The following is a 24916-nucleotide window of genomic DNA, read 5'->3' on the forward strand; positions in this document are numbered from 1 at the left end:
TCCCCAACTACAGTAGGCTATTTGCGTGACCGTGCTCTTGCCACACATAAAAGATGAGAACTTTTCTCCCCTCTGGACTGTCAGCAAGCCTGGAGAGTGAGCTGATGCTCTGTCAGGAGATGCTGTGCTAAAAGCACATGTCTCACGGATGTTTTGAGCTGAAAACCATTAGTGAATTTCTCTGCTTTGACAGCATGTTGTCGATATAGGACGCTGTTAACAAAGGCATAGAGAGAGGGCCCAAGGAGTCAGTGTTAAGTTTGGGAGGATGACGGTGATTGTGGTGTATCATGAAACTTGAGATAAACGAAAAGTCGTAGGATCAGAGGTCTGCACACCCTTACAAAGACATCTTCTTCCCTCCTTTTCCTCTTTGTAGTCCAGTGATTCTCAAAGCATACGCTCAGTGTGCTGCACATCCTATAAGCCACTCTAGGGCATCTGTACACACTGACCAAGAGTAACATTTACTCCCATTTTCAGGGGAAAAAAATGCAAAAATGGATAGAAGCATCTTAATGCCCGCACCCCACCCCCTAAATTTTCTCAAGCCTTTCAGTCTTTTTACCATATGACTGCTAACGCTGTGAAACAAGATATATAACAAATAACAGCAATATTGATGAAGTACTTAGAAATGAGTGATCATGCTTTCCCTTCTTGTTCTTACGTCTCGTCGTTTTTGTCTACATGTGTGCTTGAGCTTTTGTATCACATACATACCATAAACATTTTTCCTAGAAGTAATGTTTCTAGTTTCTTTTTTAAATGTGTATTTATTAATTTTGAGAGAGAGAGAGAGTGCATGCATATGTGTGCATGAGCAGGGTTGGGGCAGAGAGAGAAGGAGAGAGAAAATCCCAAGCAGGCTCCACGCTGTCAGCTCAGAGCCCTATGCGGGTCTTGATCTCACAAACCATGAGATCATGACCTGAACTGAGATCAAGTGTCAGACGCTTAACCGACTAAGCCACCCAGGCTGGTTTAAGACATGATTGTTTCACCAAAAGAATCATGATGTCTTTGTGTTTCAGCGTTTGCACAGATTTGAGAGTCACTGTGTTGGCCAAAGTAGCATCATAGTTCTACTTCCATCATATCATTGAGGTGCTCTGCTAACCCCATATGGCAGGAAGGGCCCCAAAGCAGGATGTAGCAAAGGGATGAGTAACATCTTTCCCAAAAGCTGCACTGTTCAGGTCTAGTGCCAGGAATGGGTAACAGGAAGGTAGCCGTAGGTCTTACATCTGAAGCTGAAATGGACAGAGACATGTTCCCCCATGCAGAGCTGGGAACAGAAGGATCCAGAAGGCTTCAGGGATTCCTCTGACAAAGACTCAAACTGTCTGCCTGAGACATCACCATGGCCCAGAGATCCACTCCCCTGGAGTGCAGAAGGAGAAAGAAACTCTTTTGAATGGAGATTCAGACCCAAACACAAACCAAACAACATATTGTTATGTATCAGTCTTCAAGCAGACATCCAAACAGGAACGATTGCTATTTGTATGGAGTACCATTTCTTTCTTTTTTTTTTTTTTAAGTTTATTTATTTTGAGAGGAGAGAGAGAGAGAGAGAGAGAGAGAGAGAGAGAGAGAGAGAGAGAGAGAGGGAACCCCAAGCAGGCTCTGCAGCACCAGCATAGAGCCTGATGCAAGGTCAAACCCATGAACTATGAGATCATGACCACAGCCCAAATCAAGAGTCAGATGCTCAACCAACTGAACCACCAACACACCCCTGGAGTACCATTTCTAAAATTAGAAGATAATATAGAAAGCGGGTAATTATAGATAAAATATGGAAATATGATTGAAGCCAGCAGACCAATTTGGATTATGGTAATCTGGGATTGAGGACCTCATTTTGAATTAAAATGTGTGTAGCCCCGCAGGCAGAGAGAGGCCAGTGCATATGAAATTGGCCGTAATGCTCTAAGGAGGGGGTGACCACCTATGTGGGACACGGAAGCCCTGCTGTGCCTTTGTCTGAAGCTTGGGAAGTGGTGTTGTCTACAGCAAGTGCATATTAGTGTACTTCACCCAGTTGTTAACGTGTAGGGTGGTGAATGCTCCCCTCCGGTGAAGCCGGTCTCCTCCTGCCCCCTTCTCTTACTCTTAGCCCTCGGTGACAGCCTGGCCCTGAGCACTCTGGGCGGTAGCCCCTGTGACTTCTTTAAGACCCAACATTCTGCAGGGGCGGGGAACATATTTTATTCACATGGTAACTTGAAAGCTCGATGCAGCGCTTGGTGCATGGTGGCTACTTAATTAATATGGATAAATCTAAGATTTGACTTTAAAGAGTTTGAAATTTGGTCCTTAACCTGGGCATGTGTACGTGTCTCATTTTACTGTTGATTTTCCAGACTCACTGTTGCATTGGTACCAATGTTGCATCATTGTATTGCCAGCATTGCTGAAGTTTTTAATGGCATGACTTGTTTTAAAAACATATGCAGGGGTGCCTGGGTGGCTCGGTCGGTTAAGCGTCTGACTTTGGCTCAGGTCATAATCTCGTGGTTGGTGAGTTCGAGCCCCATGTTGTGCTCTGTGCTGGCAGTGGAGCCAGGGTGGGATTCTCTCTCTCTCGCTCTCTCTCTCTTTCTGCCCCCTCCCCCACTTGTGCTCCCTCTGTCTCTCAAAAAAAATACATAACCTTAAAAAACAAAAACACCAAAAAAAAAACCCGTATACAGAAAGCATCCATGGGTCGCCTGGGTGTCTCAGTTGGTTGAGCAGCTGACTTCAGCTCAAGTCATGATCTCACAGTTCCTGAGTTCAAGCCCTGCGTCGGGCTCTGTGCTGACAGCTCAGAGCCTGGAGCCTGCTTTGGATTCTGTGTCTCCCTCTCTCTCTGCCCCTCTCCCGCTCACACTCTTGTTTCTCTCAAAAATAAATAAAGATTATAATTTTTTTTTAATTTTTTTAAACGTTTATTTATTTTTGAGACAGAAAATGAATGCGGGGGGGGGGGGGGGGCGGGGCAGAGAGAGAGAGAGAGACAGAACCAGAAGCAGGCTCCAGGCTCTGAGCCATCAGCCCAGAGCCCGACGCAGGGCTCGAACTCACGGAACGTGAGATCATGACCTGAGCTGAAGTCAGACGCTTAACTGACTGAGCCACCCAGGCACCCCTATAATTTTTTTTAAAGAAAGCATCTGTTACAAACTCTTGTTAGTTTGTTGATGTGAGAAAAAAAATAGTGGGTTTTACCTATTGCGTTATAGAATTCTGTCCTATTTTTTCTTAAGATTTCAGTTCCTGTTGAAATGTAGCACCTGGCCTTATTTATTTAAAGCTAGGCTCACTATCTTTTCCAGCTTTATTAACATACAGTTGGCATATAACAGTGTGCAGTGTCAGGTGAACAAATCAACAACAGATTGACTTGATACACTTCTGTATTGCAACCTGATTATCACCGTAGCATTGGTTAACATCATGTCATATAATTACCATTTGTTCCTGTGGTGAGGACACTTAAGATCTCCTCTCTTAGAAACTTTCAAGTAGACAACACAGGATCGATCATTAGCTACAATCACTCTGCTGTATGTTGGATCCCCAGAACTTATATTTATCTTATAATGGGAGATGTGTCCACTTTGATTGGCATGTCACTGTTGTCCCCACCTCCCGGCCCCTGGTAACCACCACTCTCCTCTCTGTTTTTATCAGTTTGGCTTTTTCAGATTCCACATATAGGTGGTATCATATGGTATTTGTCTTTCTCTAACTTGTCTACTTAGCATAATGCCCTCAGGGTTCATCCGTGTTGTTGCAAATGGCAGGATTTCTTTCTTATGGCTGAATAACACTCCACTGTGTGCATATATCCATGCATGAATGCATAGGTTGTTTCCATATCTTGGCTGTTTTGACTGACGCTGCAATGAACAGGAGGGTGCAGACATGTTGACACCCTGTTTTCATTTCCTTTTGCTAAATACCCAAGAGTGTAATTGCTGCGTCCTGTGGTTCTATTTTTAACTTTTGAGGAACGTCTATACTGTTTTCCACAGTGGCTGCACCAATTTACATTCCCATCAAGAGTGAGCACGGGTTTCTTTTTCTCCATATAATCACCGGCATTTGTCATCTCTTGTGTTTTTGATGTGATGAGACTCACTTTTATAATTAATATATCTGAAATATTTTTTTGAAAAAAACACTAGTAAATATCTATGATTTTTGTTTTGTTTGGGGAGGCTATTTTACTGTAGGACTATTAGAAAAGTCTTCCCTTTTTCGTGATCCTGTATTAAATTTTATTTTAGGTGAAATTGTTAGGGCTCTGTGTGTGTGTGTGTGTGTATGCGTGTGTGTGCCTGAGAGGGAGAAAGAGACTGATTCGTGACGGGGATCAGCTGACCCTACTTTTCTGTTTAAATATGATGCCCATATCGACCATGCTGTTGCAAATTCACCTCTGATTCGAATGTTAGGAATTGGTTGAAAATGAAATATCATGCAAATTCAGTAGTGTTAGCAGTTCTGCTCAAATTATTGAGCGGCTCCTAGGGACGAGACGGAGTGCTTGGTTCTAAACACTGGAAGGGCCCCTGGGTGGCTCCATTGGTTAAGCATCTGACTCTTGATTTTGGCTCAGGTCATGATCTCATGGTTCACTAGATCGCGCCCCGCATCAGGCTCTGCACTGACAGTCCGGAGTCTGCTTGGGATTCTCTCTCTCCCTTTCTCTCTGCCCCTCATCTGCTTACATTCTCTCTCACTCTCTCAAAATAAATAAACTTTAAAAAAACTCTTATGGGGCTCCTGGGTGGCTCAGTTAGTTAAGTGGCCGACTTCAGCTCAGGTCATGATCTCCTGGTTCGAGCCCCGTGTTGGGCTCTGTGCTGACAGCCCAGAGCCTGGAGCCTGCTTCAGATTCTGTGTTTCTGTCTGTCTCTGCCCCTCCCCTGCTCATACTCTCTTTCTCTCTCAAAAATAAATTTAAAAAAACATTAAAAAAAACTCTTTAAAATAAATAATGAGTATGTGAGTGAATGAATGAAGAGTGAATGAATGAATGAATGAATGAATAGAAAGGAGCAGACCAAGTTTGGCCCCTGCCCTGATGGAGCTCATAGTCTGGTGAGAAAACAGCCACCAAACAAACAAAGAAACCCAATTGATAGGGGTGCCTGGGTGGCTCAGTCACTTGAGCGTCCGACTTCGGCTCAGGTCATGATCTCGCGGTTGACAAGTTCGAGCCCCGCATCGGACTCTGTACTGACAGCTCAGAGCCTGGAGGCTGCTTCAGATTCTGTGTCTCCCTCTCTCTCTGCCCCTCCCCTGCTCATGCTCTGTCTCTCTCTGTCTGAAAAATAAATAAACATCAAAAAAAATTAAAAAAAAACCCGATTGATATAGTTGTACATAAGCATATTTGATTGTAGATTTCATTTCTTTATAGTGGAAGTGGACTATATCATCACTGGAAGTGTTCAAAGATGTGTTAATTTCTCTTTTCAGTTTATAGATTTCCTGTGGTATACAATGCAAGATTATTATTTGAGCATAAGGAGGAGTTCATTTATCTAAGTGTTTCTCAAAATGGAGCAGTTTATAATTGCCCTTAGTGTTGATTTCAATTAGTCTTATTGTAGGGTCACTTGAATATTTATAAATATCAAACCAGGTATAAGCCCCTTGTACTTATACAACCATAAAACCAAAAATCTTTACAAGTTAGGGTCAAGAAAACCATAACACCAACAAAATTTAGACATTAATGTATTGTATGATATTGTTTTGCTGAAGCTAAATTACCAGAATTGGATAGAAATATGTTTGCAATCATTTGTATCAATTTGTTTAATTTTTAGGATGTTGGTTCCTCATTTGGATAATTATTTTTATCACTGTGGTTACATTTCCTTCATTTTTAAATGAGCAAAGAGCTCATTTAAAACCACTGATCCATTATTTTTATGGGTTAATTTAATAGCACAAATAATTATTCATAGGGTTTTTTTTCCACCAAATTTACTGAAAATAATCTCTTATGAATTGGTACAGATAAGAACAGGGTCCATGCAGTAAGTCCATTTCGTTGGAAACTGAATATAATTCTTATTGCTGTGGTTCAAATATTATAGGTTTGATATATCAACATATACTCTCTGTATAATATGTGTCATAGTAAATATATCACATAATATAATTAACAATATATAAGGCACCATTACTTCATGATGACTCAATTATTTTACTACATAATGTGAAAAAATTCTTTTAACATCATGTTGTGATAGCAGCATAGGGAAAGCATATTGTTTGTATGTTAAGTTCTCTTCTGTTTTTTTCTCAGTAGACCGAAACTATTACACTATGTCACTGTCATGAAGATATCTGCAGTGTTATTGCTACAAAGAAATTTAACAAGCACAAAGCAGTGGATATGGGACAATTATTTTAGTTTTGACATTAGCATATTCCCTGTTAATAGAAAGAATGACACTTACTACCCAGTGAAAATTAGATTCAGCATTGAAAGTGACCCTGACACATGAACATAAAATTCAACAAAATCCCAAAAGAACACTGAGGTAGCATGGCACTACTCAGATGTGAACAGGCCGTCCAGAGATATAATCCTGAATATTTATGTTATACAAGTTAGTATATTACATCTGTTTCCACTAGAGAGGGGTTAATGCTCTAGGGAGACGTGTTTGAAGACTGCATAAAAGGCTAATATATTTTATAATAGTCTTATATACACTGTGTTCATGTGTGTGTGAGTGAGTGCATGTGTATATTTCAAACCAAGCATCTATCAAACAAAAATAAGCTATATATTCCTTTTTTTTTTTAACAGTAAGATAGGAGTTTATTCATCAGATTCTATGTATGAGTCTTCCTTACTTGTTAAATATGACCCTATACGTTATAATTCTCTTGAGCTTCAGTTTGAACAAACCCACTGCCTGAGAGGCATCGGCAGTTAAACTGAACAGACAGACAAGGTGGCTTGAGAGGAGTGACAGGAACATCTCTAGCTGGTTTGGATCCACAGGAGGAGGTTCTTCTGAAGGCCACGTGGGATTGCATGGATTTCAATTCATCCTGCAGTGACAGCCTTCTTGGGCACAGAGGGATTGCCCCCAGCTCTCCTGCCCTGCCCCCAGCCTTTGGCATGACCCATGAGTTCCAGGAAGGTCGTAGGGGATAGAGCTGGAGGATGGGCACTGACTGGCTTGGCAGCTGGAGTTTCTTGGGATTCTTTTTTATTTTTAGTTATTTAAAAAAAATTTTTTTTAACATTTATTAATTTTTGAGACAGAGAGAGACAGAGCACAAACAAGGAAGGGGCAGAGAGAGAGGAAGACACAGAATCCGAAGCAGGCTCCAGGCTCTGAGCTGTCCTCACAGAGCCCGTCGTGGGGCTCAAACCCATGAACTACGAGATCGTGACCTGAGCCAAAATCGGGTGCTTAGCTGACTGAGCCACCCAGGCACCCCTAAAATCATTTTTATTATTTATTTTTCGGTTAGATTTCTTTTTTTAAATTTTAATTTATTTTTAAAATTTATATCCAAGTTAGTTAGCATATAGTGCAACAATGATTTCAGTAGATTCCTTAATGCCCCTTACCCATTTAGCCCATCCCCCCCTTCCACAAACCCTCCAGTAACTCTCTGTTTGTTCTCCATATTTAACAGTCTCTTATGTTTTGTCCCCCTCCCTGTTTTTATATTATTTTTGCTTCCCTTCCCTTGTGTACATTTGTTCTCTGGCTTAAAGTCCTCATATGAGTGAAGTCATATGATATTTGTCTTTCTCTAATTTCGCTTAGCATAATACCCTCTGGTTCCATCCATGTACTTGCAAATGGCAAGATTTCATTCTTTTTGATTGCTGGGTAATACTCCATCGAATATATATACCACATCTTCTTTATGCATTCATCCATTGATAGACATTTGGGCTCTTTCCATACTTTGCCTATTGTTGATAGTGCTTCTATAAACAAGGGGATGCATGTGTCCCTTTGAAACAGCATACTTGTATCCCTTGGATAAATGCCTAGTAGTACAATTGCTGGGTCGTAGGGTAGTTCTATTTTTAGTTTTTTGAGGAACCGCCGTACTGTTTCCCAGAGCGGCTGCACCAGTTTGCATTCCCACCAACAGTGCAAAAGAGATCCTCTTTCTCCGCATCCTCACCAACATCTGTTGTTACCTGAGTTGTTAGTGTTAGCCATTCTGACAGGTATCAGGTGGTATCTCCTTGTGGTTTTGATTTGTATTTGCCTGATGATGAGTGATGTTGAGCATTTTTTCATGTGTCTGTTAGCCATCTGGATGTCTTCTTTGGAGAAGTGTCTATTCATGTCTTTTGCCCATTTCTTCACTGGATTATTTGTTTTTTGGGTGTTGAGTTTGATAAGTTCTTGATAGATTTTGGATACTAACCCTTTATCTGATATGTCGTTTGCAAATATCTTCTCCTATTCCATCAGTTGCCTTTTAGTTCTGCTGATTGTTTCTTTCACTGTGCAGAAGTTTTTGTTTTGATGAGGTCCCAATAGTTCATTTTTGCCTTAATTTCCCTTGCCTCTGGAGACGTGTCAAGTAAGAAGTTGCTGCAGCCAAGGTCAAAGAGGTTTATGCCTGCTTTCTCCTTGAGGATTTTGATGGCTTCCTGTCTTACGTTTAGGTCTTTCATTAAACCATATATTCTTAAATTTTTCCTCTTAAGCATTGAAAACTATTAAACATATAATATCAGAAATTACTATGGACTTTTCATATATCCATCTGCTTCTCTAAAATCGCAATTTGCATGTTCCTTCTAAAAGCATGTAGAAAGCACACCAGTGAATTGTAATGACCTGGGAATATGAGAGTAGGAACTAAAATTAGCAAGAGATGCTAAGAAGGAGAGAGGAAAAGTATTCTCAAAAATAGGGACCAAAGAAAAAAGGAAGTTGGAACCACTATCACGTTAGAAGAGCCTCCAATTTTTTTTTTAAATTTTGTTTAACATTTATTTATTTTTGAGAGAGACAGAGACAGAGCATGAGCAGGGGAGGGGCAGAGAGAGAGGAAGACACAGAATCCAAAGCAGGCTCCAGGCTCCCATCTGTCAGCGCAGAGCCTGATGCGGGGCTCGAACCCACAAACTGTGAGATCATGGCCCGAGTAGAGGTCAGACCCTTAACCGACTGAGCCATATAGGTGCCCCAAGGCTCCTAGTTCTGAGTGTGGGAAAAGCAGTCACCGACTCCAAAACTTGTCTTTGTTCCCCAGGCCGCTGTCTCTGATCAGGAAAGGAAGAAGATGAAGCGCAAAGGAGATCGGTACTCCACGCAGACCTCTCTCATTGTGGCAGCTCTGAAGCGGTTACTGCCCATTGGGTTGAACATCTGTGCCCCTGGGGACCAGGAGCTCATCGCTCTGGCCAAAAACCGATTTAGTATGGTAAATTTCCTGTTCATACCGGTGGTAATGATCACTTGACCTCCAGACTCAAATGTTTAGACTCCCTTTTTCTCACTGGTTTGTGTCAGGATTTCATTTCCATTAGATGTTTTAGTAAGCAGTTTTTCTGTGTATGCAAAGACTGCCCATTTTTTTTTTGGGGGGGGGGCGCTATTTTTATTTCTAAATTATGTTGATCACCTCCAGGGAATATTCTGAAACCCAGTAGAAAAGATGCAAACAAGTTGCTGGTAGCGGGAAAAAAAATGGATTTCATATGAACTCCTATATAAAATTTGTTATGAAAAATGTATTCAAATTTAGGAGGGATAATTTTTCAGTGTGAGAAGCATCATGGACTGTGCTGATTGTGGTTAGATAAGGTGTTGACTTTCTAAGTCAACCAAGTTGACTCTTCGACTTGGCAAGCATCAACATTTCAGTTCTCAAGATTTCTTTATGACCTCTGTTTTTTCTCTTGGTGGCTACCTAGACGCACTTTTTCAAGAATATACAGCGGGATCATTATTTTATATTTATGTAAATGGGAGGACATTTTCTTTTACCCCCATTCCCACGCGGAAGCACCTCTCTGAATATCCAGAATTGGATACCCTGAGATAAGCAAATTGAGGGGACATTGTGTCACCATGGGCTGCACAGATGCAATTCTGGTGGTGGTCATTCTAGTATTTGATTCTCAGGGTATTTCCTTGTTGTTACTGGATCAGAGGGGGGTAGTATTAAATGCCAAAATTACTTTCTGGAGAGTTCAGAGAATGATGGAGATAAACCCCTGTTTGATCACAAGGGAACACACCTCTGCCCCCACTTTTTGTGAACCAGAAATTCCATTCCAGTGAGTCTTAAGACACTTCCCGTAGAGTCGATGTAAGTTGGTACCTTGTTTCTGGTTCACAGCAGTATCAAGAAATAGTCTGAAAAAGAACCCCCCGCGTTTGTGGTGTGTTTTGAAACCCTATACGTAGGTTGGGGCAGACATACACTATTTCAAAAGAGGTTGGAGTTACTTCTGTTGACTTGTGACAGTTGATGCATTAATGGTAAGACTTCTTTTAGGTAACATTTATTTCTTGACAGAAAGACACTGAGGATGAAGTACGAGATATAATCCGCAGTAATATTCATTTACAAGGCAAGGTAAGCCAAATTTAAGTACATAGTATTTATGAATTCAGTGAATCTCTCTTTAGAATAGTATCACAAGTAATGTCACTTTAGCAATTCAAATAGTGAAAATATATTATTTTAATCAGTCTTTATTCTACTTGTAAAACTCTTGGTATTAAAGACTCTCAAGATAAGTAATGTATTTTATTTACTTTAAAAAGTCAACGTAGATCACCAAAGATTTTTAGACTTTGAAAAAAATATGTCACCATTTGAAATAAAGGTGGGAAATTTCCTTCATTAGCTGAGTTTGAGGACTTTTGGGACATGGAGATAGGTGTCCATGAGAATTTGAACTTTTTCATCTATTGTCCAGAAATTAAATATATGTCATTAGAAGTCATTAGTACATAGGAGATATTAAGACTTGCTGTAATAGAAATAGATGAATAAATGAATTTACCTACGGAGGTAAAGGAAAACATAAATGTGGGTAAAAAAATTGGTAGAATTACTTTTTGTACTACTTTGTAGTACAATTTGGAAATTTTTCATACTAGGGGATAAATTGTTCATTTGTTTACAGAACCCGTTATGCAGTGTAAGAAGTCTAGCAATTTGTTACCTTGATTCAGCCTATTTGCTTCTATTCTGGTGTCCCTTCTGGGAAATTTTTTCAATTATGACAGTGTCCAAATGTCAACAAATAGTGACCACAGCATAACGTTTGCTTTTCTGGGTATTAAAATGTTTCTTTCCAAGATCAAAACCGTATTCTTCTTTTAACACTTACGAGCACAATATGATAAAGGTGAGACATACCTTTCCAGTATTCACAAGGCACAGACACTGATTTAGAGCACACTTCGTGTGTACTTTGATGTGTAGGTACTCATATTATTTAGTAATAACTTGGCGAGAATGGGAGATGAATGCCTTTTAGAGTTCGATCTCTTCTCAGATTGCAAAACGATTATGAGCATTTTAAAATGTACTAATAAAGTCTCTGCCTGAACCTCAAGTGAAGGGTTTATGCTTCATATATGGGTGTTCGAGGAGATCCTGTAGTCCATGCAAAGGTCTCGGGATCCCCAGGACTCAAGACCACACTTTGAGAAACATGGTCTAGGACAACCATTACTGAGCAGAGACAGGAGATGTTTAGTACCTCTAAACGAAGGTTCTATGCTCTTCTCAGGAAATAAATAAAACAAGATGTCTTGAAGAAACAGAAGGAAATCCGATTATATTCTAGAAGTTTTTTATAGTAGTACTGAGGGCAATTTATGTTGTGTCTTGGGGAGTCAGAAAGAGAGGAGAGCAGAGAAGGAAACACATTTATGATCAGCATTTCACTTCCAACTGAATGAGACCTTAAAATAAAGCAGTAATGAATACATATTCTTTTTGATATTTCAGTCTATACTTGTTTTGTGAAGAGTCAGGCACATCTATTATGGAGACATACAGACTTACAGAAGATGAATTCTTTTATTCCTAGCACCTTCTTGAATGTATTGTCTTGAAATTGTAGGATGGGTCATCCTGGGGCCAAAAGAAGTAACTTTATATGAGAAAGAATAAAGATGCTGCTTATTTTACCGAATATAAGTAAAAATGTGTATTTCTGTCTGGAAGCACCAGGCACAGTCCTCAAATGAAAAAAAGTATGTGGAGGAAAAACATTTTGTTTTATCAAAGGACAGATGGTGTCTACAAGCCATTCAGTGTATAAAATCCTGTGTTTGCCCCTAGATGAGTTATTTTTCACATGTCAAACTATGCTTTCTTGGGCTGGGAGTTGTGAAGTTTTAGATCTGTCCATTTACTTCTGCTTCATTACCCTCAGTCCCCCAGTTTTCATGGAGAGTTGAAAGGGGAAGAGAAACATACAGGGATGACTTTGCCTATTTTCAATAATGTAGTTATTCTATATTCTTTTTTTGAAGTAATGTGATCTTTTCCCTATAAAGATGTTTATATTTGTCAATTTCTACGATTTTATGATAATCTTTCTCAAAAACATACAGAATTCAGTGGTATCTCCCACTCAGGAAATTTGACAATTTTAAAAAGACTCCTTTATTATAAGAATATGATTTTATACTCCTCCATTGTTTTATATTTGATATCTTTGTTTCAGTGAGACTAAACTCAGTTGCAGAGTTCCTATATTTATAGATAAATGAGATCCTGTATCATTGCCTGTAAAAGTAAGTATGTAAATCTTTCAGTGTTTGACCGTGAAAGGGGAAGAGAAAGATAGATCACTTTGCCTACTTCCTTGCCTTGATCATATCCAGCTCATCCTTACATTCTAGGGAAAACTTCACTTGTTCAGGGGAATCTTAACAGCCACCAGCAGGTTAGGTCCAAGCTCATGATACCTTATCTTTCTCTTGAGTAGCTCTCCTTGCAACTGTACATATTTAATTTCTGTCTTCCCCACTGGATGGTAAATTTCATGAATACAAGGTCTTTCTCTGTGTTGATCTCTTCATGGTGTTTTGACACTGGGCTACACCCAGTAAAGTAGGTCTTCCCTTCCTTACATAGTAACCTTGTATTTTTGAAACTTTTTTCCTTTTTCATGCAGTTGGAGGATCCTGCTATCAGATGGCAAATGGCTCTTTACAAAGATTTACCGAACAGGACTGAAGATACATCAGATCCAGAGAAGACCGTAGAGAGAGTATTAGATATAGCAAATGTGCTTTTTCATCTTGAGCAGGTTAGATTCAGCATGGATTCCATAGTATTTGCCTTAACCATGTAAAAACATTTCAAAGGTGGTATGTGTTAATTTGTTAGCTGTGGGTGGGCCAAAAACATGTGTGTTCAGCTTACTCATTATAAATAATATATGATTCAGGAGTGCTTATACCTAATAAGCAAATTTCCAAGCTTGTAATTTTTGTAGCAATATATAGGTAATATATTTTGAGATATCACGGCCTTTGTTTTATTGTCTTTTCTCAAAATATTTCTTTTTTAAAAATTTTACTGATTTATCTTGAGAGAGAGTATGTGTGTATACAAGCAGGGGTGAGGCAGAGAGAGAGGGAGAGAGAGAGAATTCCAAGCAGGCTCCATGCTGTCAGTGTAGAGCCCAAAGCAGTCCTCGATCTCACAACCATTAGATCATGACCTGAGCCAAAATCAAGAGTCAGATGCTTAACTGACTGAGCCCCCCAGGTGCCCCAAAATATTTCTATATTTATACAGATAAATAGGATTATACACTTAATTTTAAGTCATTCTGACAAAAATTTCAGGAGTTACCTGATTTCATGTTCTGTGTATCATTTTTTTATTACTGCTCATAACAACATGTTTGAGATGCTTTCACTAGTTTAATATTTGAATTTTTTTGGTTACTTGCTTCAACTTTCCTTTTATTAGAGATATTTTTGAGTTAATTTTCTCCAAGATCAGCAATAAATATATTTAGATAAGAGCTACGGCATCGATATTAAAACTGTGTGAGAATAGTGGTTTTATATAATTTTTCAGTTGTGTCCTATTTTAAACTACAAAGTTTACTATGTGTTTGATTTCTGTATTCATTACCTTTGTTTAACAATTCTCAAATTGATAGTATTCGAAAAATTATCCATCAGTGGGTTACATTTTTGTGTAAGGAATCTTCTGGCCTAGGTAAGATATTTGCAATAGAGGGACATTGTCCCTGTGTCTCATGAGGTCCATTCGGCAAAATGACACCAGAGTGAGGGAGTTCAGTGTGAACCCAACAGTGTGATCTGTCACTGGGCTTTCATGACAGCCTTTACCTGATGTGGCAGATCTCACATTTTTACAGTACACATAAAATCATAAAATGGCCTGTGTCATCTCAGGAACTTTGTCACGTAAATGTTTTGCAGAATATCTTAGCATAACAATGACAAAGATTTTTCTTTGATTTCTATTTTATATTATCTGGTGATCTTTCATCCCTGCCTTGACCAGTTAAGTCACATACAGATATCACCTAACGCAATATCCTTTTAATTTCCTTGTTTGCTTACTTATGTGACCCTCAATCATTAATAACTTCTCCAGTGTCATGCGATCTGTCACTATACCTGATGAGATGTAGCTAGGATACTCTCAAACCATATGGCTATGGACATGTACTCACATTGTGTAACACCACAATATTTATAATATATAACATATGTAATATACATATGTAATATGTACTATATAATGAACTTAATATTTCCCTCAATATCTCCATGAAATATTAAATAAGTACAAATTATCACTCAACAGAAGACAAAACTTAAGGTAATGAAATTTTAAGTGATATATAAAGTCCTAGAATTGTTTTTCCAGAGTTTATACATATTTAAGAAAGCTATTGGGGAGACTGGTTGGCTCAGTCAGTTAAGCATCTGACTTCGGCTCAGGTCATGATCTCACGGTTCATGAGTTCATGAGTTCAAGCCCCACGTCGGGCTCTGCACTGACAGCTCAAGCCTGGAGCCTTCTTCAAATTCGGTGTCTCCCTCTCTCTCTGCCCTCCGCCGCTCACGCTCTGTCTCTCTCTCTCTCTCTCTCTCTCTCAAAAATAAATAAACATTAAAAAAAAGAAGAAAGAAACACATATTTAAGAAGGCTATTAAATGTCTACCAGAGAACTATTCCTGGCAGCATTGTTCTACCATAAGGTTTTAACTCTTCCTGGTTTTTATGCATATACCTGGATTTGCTTGAATGAGTATTAGATACATGAAATGAAGCTTATTGAAATCTGATAGTTTTATTATATTCACATATTTCATATTGACACATGTATTCAATCATAATGGATGAAGTCATTTGTAAAGTAGTGAGATTCATTTTCTGAAGCAGTCATTCCTTCCTCGAACATTTTTTGAGTGCACGACCATATGGCAGCATTATACTTCGCAGGTTTAGGGAAGTGAACGCAGTCTGTCTACTCAAGTGAGTCATCCTCTAGTACAGCATGTGGATAGATAAATATATAATAATACAGATGTGCTAGGATACAAAAGGTGCTGAAGAGGCTATAAAAGAAGTCCAGTCTTGATCTAGTTATGAAGTAGGTGATCCCCATAATCTTAAAGGAGAAGTAGGAGTTTTCTAGGAAAAGGTAAGGGGGTCAGATTTTAGTGAAGGCCAACTATTCTACAGATGGTTAAGAACATGAGTAAAAAGAAATCATCAATTATCGAAGAATAGAAAAGAGCAGAGGATGTACCACAAGAGGAATTCATGCCTTCAGTACCTCTATTCTAATGTTTATTTGTAACTCAGTCATAGAGTAGCTTGTGATGAGTATCTTCACCTGCCAAACTCAGTGCATAAACAGTGGGCGCACAGCAAATACTTAATTTATCGTAGGTATCAGCGACCTTTGCAATTATATATTTTGTGCTGTACATCCGGTGACTTTTGTCCATGAGAGTAACCTGTCTCTTGGAATTTCCTAACACATAAACTCGAGCCAAGCTAACACAGCAGCACCTCCCAGCATTTGGACAGTGAGAAGAGAGGTATTAAGCACTTCTCACATATAGTAAAATGCTCTGCCAAGTGATAAGCTTCATGATGGCAGACACCTTTTCTACCATGGTCACTACCGTATCCTCAGTGCCTCACTATTTCAATGTGTTTGTTGACTATCACCCACACCCATCAGAATACCTTATTCCCGGAAAAAACTACCTCATACAGCCTGAGTATCAGAATGGCACTGTAATGCATTGAGTCTAGTTGAACGATACCAGCCTTGATTCACTTAACACAGCCACCAAGAAGAAAATCAAAGTGGACAGTTGTCACAAAGCGTTTACTGATCCTGTGAAGGGAGGACCATCATGGATATAAATAAGTGCTTTCCAAAGACAAGTTGCTTCATTAAAATTTCTAAACCACTCTAGTCCAGACACTCTTAATGTTTTCTTCAGGCATTATAAAATTCATATTTTGACCCTTTACCGCAAAGGATAATAGACTTTAGATTTATTTTTTTAGCTAACGCAACATTTTTATTTCTTCCAGAAATCTACATCTATGCACCGGAGATATTACAGTCTGGGAAGTACAGTGCTCAATTACCTAGAGACTACTAATTAATTTAGAATTACATGTTGTTTTTTTTTCCTCTCTAATACTTATAATTAATCTCTTTTTCCTCTTGGAGCTCCAAACACCATTAGCTAAATAAATAGCTTGCTTGCCTCATTTACTGCAACTTTGAATTCTCATTTGTCCCTATCTAACAAAATAATAATGTATTTTAACATTTTTGCAAAATTAAATTCTTTTCCTCACTCCTAGTAATGTGTTCCTGAAGCCTTGTCATTTTCTCCCCATCCTGTTATATAGTAAGGAACAGTTGAAATTTCGGTAGAATTTTCTATGTCTGCCTCTATTCGTGTTTACTGCTGTAACTCTCATGATAAAATTGGTCGAAATGGATACATAAATAAGAATAGGTTAATTTTTTTGCGTAGGCAGAAAACATGTTTTAGAACCATAACCAGATTCTGAAATGGCTGCAAAATGATTTTATGTAGAATGGTTTTATATTTCTTTGATTTTACAGATGACATAGCTTCTTAAGTACACACTACTGGGGAGATAACTCAGTTTTGACTAAAGAAAATACGTAGCATTCAAAACCATTTCCAATTTAGCATTGGGTGACTTCTAGGACACGGGCTTTCCCATAATAATTGCAGGGGTACTTTGGGAATTGTAATTCCAAGCGTTTTTAATGTAAAAGGCACAGCTGTTTAATACAGTATTGTTGAGGGTAAGTCGGAGTTAAACATATTTAATGTTTTGTTTGTATCGTTTTTACCTCAGGTGGAGCACCCACAGAGATCGAAGAAAGCTGTATGGCACAAACTTCTGTCCAAGCAGAGGAAGAGGGCAGTGGTGGCCTGCTTCCGAATGGCTCCTTTATATAATCTGCCAAGGTCAGAATTTTTTTAATGTCAGCAATAGATGAAAGTTCTTTTTTCCCTAGTAAGCTGGAGGAGCATCGCGTCTACCTTAACAGGAGTGCAGTAGTCTGAGAGAAGAATGCAAAACAAGTCTTGGCTCTTTTGTGTAATGCCTGAGCTTGTTTTTCTTTGTTGGGTGATCTTAGAGAACTGTGATGCGCAGTGTAGTTATTCAGTCACTTCTGAATACCGAGGAAGATGTGCGCAGGTATGTGAGGCAGGGTAGCGTAATTAGGAACTCTCTCTTTGGAATCAGACTGCCTTGATTTGAACCCTGGCATGTCAGCTGATGGCTGCATGACCATTGGTCAAGTTTCTTACCTGACTTTGTTATAGTTTCCTCATTTGTGCCATGATGAGATTTGCCCCATGGAGTTGTTCAGATTATTTAATGGATTGAGGTATAGAGGGTGCTTAGAACCAAATTTAGCACTATTAATGTCCATTGCTGTTTATTATTTCTTGTGGTTTTTGGTCTTGGGGCAAAGAACTGGTATGGATCTAGTTTATGGGAATAGCAGAAAGGTGTTTAACAGTCCCTCAACCTTCTCTTAGAGCTACAGCTGGCATACTCGTTAACAGAGAAACTGGTACATTTGAGTCTGACTCGGTGGCCCAGCTACGATTTCAACCTCCTTGCAGTTTTTCTAAGAAACTGTGCTCTTTCCTCTCTGAGCTTTGTACAAGTGGCATCGTCCCCACATCTGGTAAACAGGACTCAGCTCAACTGCGTCTCTTTTTTTGGAATATCTCTGACCAAACCATGCCCTTCAACTCCTTGCAAATGGAACACTTCCTCCTCTTTGTTTCCAGAACACTCTTACAGACCTCTCATTGTAGGCACAATCCTGTATGGTTGAGCCTATTTGTCTCTCTGATTCAGACTTTGAGATCCTTTATTTTGGTTCTTTTTTTTTAAGTTTATTTATTTATTTTGAGAGAGAACATGCACGCTGAGCAGGGGAGGGGCAGAGAGAGAGAGAATCCCAAGCAGGCTCTGACTTGTCAGCGTGGAGCCCAATGCAGGGCTGGAACCCATGAACTATGAGATCATGACCTGAGCCGAAACCAAGAGTCAGTTGCTTAACCGACTGAGCCACCCATGCACCCCTGGACTTTGAGATCCTTTAGAGTTTTATTCAATTTTATATCCTTAGTACCTGGAACACTGCCCTTCAGAACATCTTTGAATAAATAAATGCGTCAGGGAATAACAACACAAAATACAAACCCCTCCCCCAGCCCTCAAACAAAGCAAACAAAGAAACTTCACACTTTCCCCTTTCAGTGAGACAGCTGGATTCCTTGCCAAGGCACATTCACTGAGTATAAAATATATTAATTTCCCCCTCAGACCATGTGCTACTTTAAATTCTCTAACGCAGTTATGGTGTCACCAGTTAGTCAATAGAACATTAACCTTGAATCCATAGTTTTACTCCCTTTCTGGTCCGTCCTGTACAGTCATTCTCCAGATTCCATCAGATTTTTCTTAGATCTCTTTTCACATTTTTCTTAGATCTCTTTTCACATTGCTATCCTTCCTTTTATGGCCACCCCTCTGGCTCACATGTTTATTGCTTCATGTCAGGTTGATGGCAGCAGATTCTGAGGTGATTTCCCTGATGTTATGGAATCTGCTTTCCACTCTCTCACGTAACTTTCTCAAAATTGTATCCTTTATTGCAGTGGTGCTCAGACCTGGTGCTTTTGGGAAATACATTCAAATTCATTTAAGAAATATCCAAGCTTCAGCCTGTTGGATGAAAATTTCTGTGAGGGCTTAGCAAGTGTATCGTTTAAAAGCCGCTCAGATGATTCTCTTGTACCAATATTGTCGAGCCTGTCCTTTGTCATGTCTGGCCCGTGCACAGGACTTTATGGTGATTTCTAGCATTCTAGATGCACTGTCAATTCCTCTCCTTGGTTTTCCAGGCCCTTCATAAACCTATCTAACCATGTGTCTCATGACTCCGTAACTCACCATTAGTTCCATTAGGCTCAGCTTTCTTCCCTTCCCGTAATGACACGTCTCCTTTTAACACTTCTGATAGTTTCTTATGATGTTCCCTTATGGTCATGACTTTCTCTTATCCTTTCCCTTGGTGGTGTCTTATCCATACCTCTCATCGGCTTCATGATGAGTTTATTTATTCTTTTAGTCCTCGCTATTTTTTTTTATTTTTTTATTTCTTAGGCCACCGTTTATCATCAGTATTCCAGTATTTAATCTTTGGGTGTATATTCTACTAAGTTCATGCAATACGTTTTGTTTTGTCATCCTCAGGGCCTGTATCTAATGTTAACCACTAACTACTTCCTTATTAATCCTTATTCTGTTGTTTTGCCAAAGCCACTTGATGTCATACTAGCTACCACTTAATGACCATCCATATACCCCATGTGCTTTACATGGTTTATCTCATTTTAAGTCTCTGCAAACTGAAGTGCAGGTGGGGTTTTCCTAGTTTTATCAATGAACAAAAAGTGAATGTTGGTAAAGTGAATAGTTGACCAGCATTATGAAGCTTAGAAATGGCAGAGCCAGAATTTAAATGCAAGTCAGAATGTGCTACGAGAAGCCTTGCCTTATTTACTACCATGTCTTGCCTGTGCAATCAAGAGTGGGAAGTTTCTTTTTATCTTATGTCTTTGAGCGCACCGAGAGTCCAGTGATAAAGCACCTTTCCAATTTATTTAAAAACAAAAACAAAAACAAAAAAAAAAACTCTTTGTTTGAAATTATGCTTCTTTTTTAGGCACCGGGCCGTTAACCTCTTTCTTCAGGGATATGAAAAGTCTTGGATTGAAACAGAAGAACACTACTTTGAAGATAAGCTGATAGAAGATTTAGCAGTATGTCTTAATGGGGCTATAAGTTGAAAGAGGGCTTGGGTCTGGTGGAGTCACGCTGGCGTGACCAGGTTATCCTATCACAGCGGAGAGAAAGCACCATTGCAGTGTTGGTCCTAGGAAACTTTCTATTCTTGACTGCTACTGCATTCAATGTTCAGGGAACATCTTATTCTTCTTACTTCAGAGATCTCATCAGCACCCAGCAATTCCGAATTTCAGGTGAATGATAGAAGTTTATTATAACCAGGCTTTGACTCGATTATTCTTTTAAATTCTTCTGCAGAGCACCTTTAAACACCTTAGAACCTAGCATAGAACTATAAAAGCTGAACCGTATAGAAGTTATCCACCAAAAATAAGTTGAGGGTTAACAAAAGCCAATGAAAGGTAGCTGGTTTTTAAAAATATATGAGGCAGAGAATGATGGGACTAGACGCAAGAAGAACAGGAAGTCATGGTAAAATGCATTAGATGGAGACTAGATTTTTGGTCCTGCCATTTTGGACAGGTAAAGGTGCTCTCGTACTGAGAGGAGAGCAGTCTTCATCTTTTTTTTTTAAATCTTTTTTTTAATGTTTATTTCTTTTGAGGGGCACACTGTGCAAGTGGGGAAGGGGCAGGGAGAGAGAGGAGAGAGACAATCCCAGACAGGCTCCACCCTATCAGCACAGAGCCCCATGTAGGGCTCAAACTCACGAAGCCATGAGATCATGACCTGAGCCAAGATCAAGAGTCAGCTGCTTAACTGACTGAGCCACCCAGGCGCCCCAGTCTTAATGTTTTATAAGTCGCGGACCTGATTAAATATCTGATGAACCAGGGTGCTCCGTTGGTTAAGTGTCCGACTTCAGCTCAGGTCATGATCTCGCGGTTCATGAGTTTGAGCCCCGCATCCTGCTCTGTGCTGACAGCATGGATCCTGGAGCCTGCTTCGGATTCTGTGTGTGTGTGTCTCTCTCTCTGCCCCTCCCCACTCATGCTCACTTGCTCTCTCTCTCAAAAATAAATAAACCTAAAGTTATTTTTAAAAAATATCTGATGAAAACTATCTTCTCAGGAAAATTTCCAGGCATATGGTCCTCTGGAATTTTGCAGACTAGTTGGAGGTTTCTTGATTCTCAAGTTAAAGACCTCATCTGTAAACATTTTTTTTTAACTCCCAAGTTATCAGAGAATATTGGATAAACTGATATAATTCATGAAAGCCTGACCCTGACTATCCCTATATATTTTAAATGAATTCGAGTTTGGCTTTAGAACCAAAACAACCAATAGAATTTTGGGTATCTTACAGACGTGTACCCAGTATCTACAATATTAACCTTTAAATCCAGGAAAGAACATCATTTATGTAGAGAGAAAATCAGCCTAAATGGGTAAGGCCTTGGAGATACAAAAGTCATTAAACCATTCAACAGACAGTCAAGATTAATTAACTCTACAGTCAGTAAAAATGCTTTATAATTTTCCTCATGTTAAAAGTTCTAATAGTATAAAACTATTCTTTGTGAGTTTAAAGTAACTGAAAATAAAAAATGTAGAAGTGGTTCACACATTAACTTTTAGCATTCTTTCCCTGTCATTGCTTCTGTAGGCAAAGACAATGCTGTGTTTAATGATCAATTTTCAGGGTTGTGTGGACTAAACTTTTATACTTGGAACAACCTAGGATATTATTATAATTCTTTATAAATTGAGCCCTCCATAAAGCTGACATCTCTGTACCAAATACACCCCCAGTTGTGAATCTGCTTCCAAGAATGGCAGTCAGAATTTGTAAGTGATGTGAGTCATCCTTGCCCATAGTGTTTTTTGGTCCAATTATTAAATAACTTTTTTTAAGCTGCATAATTTTGCATTGATTATGTAACCCACACACATATGCACAGTGTATATAAAACACACACGTGCATGCACAATGCCTCTAAAGCATGCGTGCACACGTGTGTGTGCGCACACACACACACACACACACACGCCAGAGCAGGAAGAAAATAGCTTTCCTTTTATTCATTGTTCGTGACCCTCACACTGCTCCTGAGTTTGAGTGAACATTTCATTTCAGTGTGAAATTTTATCAATTTGTTTTTTTTGTAGAAACCTGGAGCAGACCCTCCAGAGGAAGAGGAAGGCACGAAGAGAGTCGATCCCCTCCATCAGCTCATCCTTCTGTTTAGTCGAACAGCTTTAACGGAGAAATGGTATGGTTGGGACGGTTCGTGTGAGCATAGGAAGAACAGATAAAGAAACCCATGTCTCAGTATCCCGTGTGTCACATATTCATGTTTCAATTTCATCTGACTCTTGTTAGGAGAGAGAATTGTTCCAAGATAAGACCAGTCTGCCATACACCTGTGGGCCAACATTCATGCAAGTGCAGGCTTTGATGTCTACCTGTGAGCTCCAGTTTTTCCTAACAACTTAGTGATCAGCGGATTTACTTGATCCTGAATCTTATAAAATGAGTTTTTTCTTCATCGCAAATGGCCTTCATAAATAAAAAAAGGAACCCAAAGCAAATTCCAGTACACAAAAAAATGTGGGCACCCAAATTTCCTGGGTAGATTGTGCAGTGGGTCTTAAGAAACCTTAGAAGGTGGGTGAACCATCATCTCCACAGGAAGTTTCTTTGAGGTCTATTTTGAGGGCATTCTCCATTTTCCTTGGCCTTTGCAGCCTGGTTCAGATGAATTCCCTAGAGCCACAAAGGCTGACCCTCTGTGTAGTTAAATAAGCTTTGCACTCAGATGCCCAGTAATCAAAATGGGCTCAGCGTCTGCTCCTCCTAGGGAGCACTACATAGATTCGCTCTGTGGAGGAAACCTTGGAGAGGTTATAAAACATTTATCTGCATCCCTGCCATACAAAAGGAATCCTCCTTTGCCCAAGGCCTCCCTCTGTTTCGTGCAGAAGCCGGAAGATAATTTAATTATCAATCCTTTCCGCCCGAGTCTTCCAGAGTCTAGATAAATTCATGTGACCTCTATGCATGCCATAATAATGCACATTTCTCCCCCTTAGCCAATGTGATCCATTCTTCTCTCACGATGTCTCTCTCTCTCTCTTATTATTTCCTAACTAACAAAATCATCTCATTCCTAAGCATAGAGCAACCCTCTGTCTGGCCTTGTCAGGTAATGAGGTATTTTCATAAGTGAATTTTTCTGATGGCTGAAGCTTTGAACTGCTGAAATAGCTTTGCAAATATTAGGTAATTTTTGATGGAAACCTTTCTTCATGAATTAATGATTTCCATACGCTGTAAGAAAAGGATTAGTAAACCTATTTCTTAATTTTTGAGAATCACTATGACCATTGTATTTTTGGGGCAATATAGTAGCATAAGAATTTGGGGAGTCTTTCCATCCAATGTCAAGTATCGCTTCTGCTGTCAAAGCCCCTACCTCATTTAAATTTGCTTGTTTCAGCTTCTGTAGTTTCAAGAAAATGAAAGCTATACATTGTGTGTAAGTCAATAGACCATTTATTTTGTGAGATTTGAAGGCCTCTTCTGGAAGGTAAGGTGGGACAGGGACAGCCGTGTAGGTCTGAGATCTTTGCTGATTCTACAATATTTCTGAATGATGACTTTGCCTAGGTTTTGTGTTTATTTCATTTTGAAAGGGCATACTGGTTGAAAACTAAAGGTTATTTTACCATGATGGTAGTTCTGCTCATGACAAGCCTCCCACTTAAAAACTCATGTGTTGTTCTTGTTTTTCATAGCAAACTGGAGGAAGATTTTTTATATATGGCTTATGCAGATATTATGGCAAAGGTAAATAAATCCATCTTGACTTTAATGTTTAATTTGAATAAAGAGAAATCACTTTCATCTGACATAAGGATAAAAATCTATGCATTTTGGGGTCTAGATAAAATACGGTTAAATCCTAGAAGCCTGAAGAGGCATTAATCTTAATTTTCCACTTGCTGAATGAATCTCTGTTCAAACTTCCTTGACAGGTAACCATTGTTTCCCTGTTCACATTTTATTTACAGGGAGCTAATTTTCCAAACATTCACTCATTCATTCATTCATTCATTCATTCATTCATTCAACAAATATTCACTGGGCATCAAGGTATTGTCGATGACATGGCCAATAAGAAGAAAATGCATACACCCTTCCTGGAGTTGATAGTCTGAGGGAGAGAAAACAAAATGCAAGCAAGTGATCGCAAAAAGCCGTGTTGAGTTCAGTGGTAGCAGAGCTGTTAGTGGTACAGGAGCTGGTTGCTGTACTAAGTTGGGCCCGCTTAGTCTAAGGTTTAAGGGAGTCCGTGACTGTCCAGTGACAAGTGGAGCATGTGAAAATAGTAACAGTATTTACTGAGTCTTTGTTTCATTTATATCTCACAATAGGAGGGTGAATGAAGGGGTGAATTAAAAGAGGAGTCAGGGTGTCTGTGAAGCTTCTCACGTGGGCAGTTGGGTAGATGGTGCTACCCGATACTGAGATGGGGAGCCCGGAAGAATTGCGGGCCTGGAGTGAAGAGGAAAGATGACCACATTGT

The 24916-nt window shown here is 39.3% G+C and overlaps 1 protein-coding gene across 7 annotated transcripts in view; it reads left to right on the forward strand.

The window, feature by feature from the left end:
- Positions 1-24916, forward strand: part of RYR2 (ryanodine receptor 2) — a 749501-nt gene that overhangs the window by 623102 nt on the left and 101483 nt on the right. For 4 of the 7 annotated variants that reach the window (XM_053207802.1, XM_053207803.1, XM_027047001.2 and 1 more), the window contains 7 exons: positions 9262-9432; positions 10534-10593; positions 13160-13294; positions 17404-17516; positions 20303-20399; positions 22497-22600; positions 24126-24177. In XM_053207802.1, the coding sequence (XP_053063777.1) occupies positions 9262-9432; positions 10534-10593; positions 13160-13294; positions 17404-17516; positions 20303-20399; positions 22497-22600; positions 24126-24177 (732 nt within the window). Of the gene's footprint in view, positions 1-9261; positions 9433-10533; positions 10594-13159; positions 13295-16593; positions 16629-17402; positions 17517-20302; positions 20400-22496; positions 22601-24125; positions 24178-24916 lie in introns of all 7 variants that reach the window. The other 3 variants (XM_053207799.1, XM_053207801.1, XM_053207800.1) reach the window with 1 other exon arrangement.

Source organism: Acinonyx jubatus, chromosome D2 (assembly GCF_027475565.1).
Source record: "Acinonyx jubatus isolate Ajub_Pintada_27869175 chromosome D2, VMU_Ajub_asm_v1.0, whole genome shotgun sequence".
Classification (NCBI taxonomy): domain Eukaryota; kingdom Metazoa; phylum Chordata; class Mammalia; order Carnivora; family Felidae; genus Acinonyx; species Acinonyx jubatus.